The sequence below is a fragment of the Etheostoma spectabile genome, chromosome 18, assembly GCF_008692095.1.
Source record: "Etheostoma spectabile isolate EspeVRDwgs_2016 chromosome 18, UIUC_Espe_1.0, whole genome shotgun sequence".
NCBI lineage: Eukaryota > Metazoa > Chordata > Actinopteri > Perciformes > Percidae > Etheostoma > Etheostoma spectabile.
The window spans coordinates 15,699,306-15,701,860 of NC_045750.1; the positions used below are offsets into that span (position 1 = coordinate 15,699,306).

Genomic DNA, 2,555 nt, shown 5'->3' on the forward strand with positions numbered 1-2,555 from the left:
TGTGTGTGTGTGTGTGTGTGTGTGTGTGCGTGCGTGCGTGCGTTGACCACAGCTGCAGGGTAAATCCAATGACTCAGATATTAAGAATTGAGTAATTTCCTCTTGTGGGTGTGGGGGTAGGTGTCTTCGTAACCAGCTGTTGACCCAGATGAAACTTGTTGTGTGACATAATGACATCCTCAGCTCTTATGCTTTTGTGTACTTGTGTAAAACTGGGATGACTCCAGTCCAAGAGCTAAAGTTGCAAATCGCTATGAGCTCATGTGCTAACAGCTATGAGCCAAAGGGCCAGAATCCGATAACTAACAGCCCTAATATATTCATATTTGTGTCATATTCCCCACGTGACATGACTTAAGGACTTTGTATTTCCAGAGATATTTTCTTTGTCTAACATTCTGTCTTACTCCCATTGTAAAAGGAAGCAATGGTTGCTCTCAAGAAGCCATGGGACCCTGTGGCTCATTTATAAAAAATATTCCAGGCTAAAATTGAAGTTGCGGGCCATGAAAGATTTATGTTTGTGCCGAATTCAGTGGGGCAGTCTGATTTTTTTTTTTTCTTTTTCTTTCCTCCACTTCTTGGTGATATACCAGCATCCAAAACAAAAAGCTATCATTGTTAAGATATGAGTATCAAAGAATATACATTTTTTTTCAGCAAAATCCTTTAAGATGCAATTAAATAAACTTATACAAGAAATAAGACATGTCTTATATTTACAAAAAATGTGATACTTTAAAGCTTAACACTCCTCCATCGCTCTTCTTCCTCACTTTGCAGGTTGACCTGTCACCATGACAACCGAAGCGGGCTCTGAGACAGAGGTGAAGGAGAAAGCCGAGGAGTCAGCCGCTCAGCCAGACCAACCAGAGAAGGCTAAGGAAGAAACCCAGGAAGTACCCAACGCTGAGGGAGAGGAGAAGGAAAAAGAGAAGGAGAAAGAGGGAAAAGGAATAGCTCGATTCCTGCCAACATGGCTTAAGAAGCAGAAGTCTCAGAGCCAGGTAAAATTCTTATTATAGTCTTACTATATTGTCATGGCTGATTATAAAACCTTGCTTCCATTAGTAATTATACTAAGCAGCAATCCTTTCATGTTCCAGTTATAACTGTTTTAACCGATTTTTTTTTTATTTTTTTATTTTTTTTATTTTTTTATTTTTTTTTTTAATGTCCGTTCTTTTTTTTTTCCGGACCCATGAAGACGTCTCCGACCAAGGAGGTCCCTTCCACAGAGGAAGCGGTTAGCAAGGTGGCCCAGGAAGAGGACGGGCCTGTCCCCGAAGTCAACGGCCACGCAGAGGAAGAGGAGGAAGAGAAGGAGGCAGTAAAGTCGGAGCAAGTGAAGGAAAAAGAAGCAGAATCTCATTCCACCGCCAGCGCAGACACTGAGGTAGCGGCAGGGCGTAGCGTCATTTCTCTCCAGACCCCGTCAGTACACATGCTGGAAGATAAAGTAGACAGGCGGTCTCCCATTAGTCTGCTGGCGGATTCACATGCAGGTTCACAAATGATGTTTTGCTCGAGGCGTGATCTATATTTATTTATTCTCTCATTACTCAGGCAAGACCTTGATATGTGTTATTGAGTGACCGGGAGGGGGAGACAAGCAGACAAGAAAGAGAGGGGGCAAAAAAAAAGTGCAAGCATTAAAAAAAAAAATTAGAAACCGAAACTTGACTTCATTTCATTGTGGCTACTTACTAAAATTATACAGATGTTAACAATGTATCCTGTCTCGAATGTCTGAATTCTAAAAGGTGGTGACAGGGGCCTGGTTACATCAGCATATGACCGGGAGGGATGAGGAAAACACAGCACAGGCTGTGTCAAGTTAACAAGTTAACAATAGCAAAAATAGCCTGTAATTGAGTACAAATTCAGTTAATTATTAATCAGCTCTCATGCCAAATCGTATGGTCTCCTTGCGGCCCAGTTGCATATGTTGTCAATACTGGTCCGCCGACCAGGGTTTGGGAAACTTTGTCAACGTTTTCATTTAACTCTCAGCATGAAAGGCCATTAAGGGAATTTCCCAAAATGTCAAACTATTCCTTTAGCATAATCATTTGCGTATGAAGAGGAGAATCACTGCCGGTAATAGTATACTGCAGTAGTAGTATAGTACTGCAGTAGTTTGGCCCGCCTATAACCATACTGCTTTTCAGAAGACATGCATGTATTTAGTTTAGTTTGATTAAACCAAAGAAAATGTGTACAGTGCATAAATGTGTAAGGAATGGCTCGACCATTCAGATTTTATTGTTAATAGAGCAAAAAGAGTTTGATTGTGGCATTGGCAATATTGGATTTTTATCAAAACTGCTGAGAGTTCGTAAAGAGGAACTACCACACACAGTAACTTGGTGAAAAGCATTTTTGCATAAACAAATTTCCTCCTTTGTCAGTCAACCACATGTTGTTTTGGACACACAGACTTCAGTTACTCATGCTTATGATGAACAACAAACCCAGAGATGAAAGGTTGTTAGATAGTCAGATAGCATCTTACACAATGCTCTCACACACACACACACACACACACACACACA

At 40.9% G+C, this 2,555-nt stretch overlaps 1 protein-coding gene across 22 annotated transcripts in view; it reads left to right on the forward strand.

Moving 5' to 3' along the window:
• The window catches only part of epb41l2 (erythrocyte membrane protein band 4.1 like 2), a 47,303-nt gene that overhangs the window by 14,274 nt on the left and 30,474 nt on the right, over window positions 1-2,555 (forward strand). For all 22 annotated transcript variants that reach the window (XM_032543654.1, XM_032543668.1, XM_032543652.1 and 19 more), the window contains exons 2-3: window positions 784-1,007; window positions 1,208-1,396. In XM_032543654.1, the coding sequence (XP_032399545.1) occupies window positions 798-1,007; window positions 1,208-1,396 (399 nt within the window). In that variant the 5' untranslated portion in view covers window positions 784-797. The remainder of the gene's footprint in view (window positions 1-783; window positions 1,008-1,207; window positions 1,397-2,555) is intronic.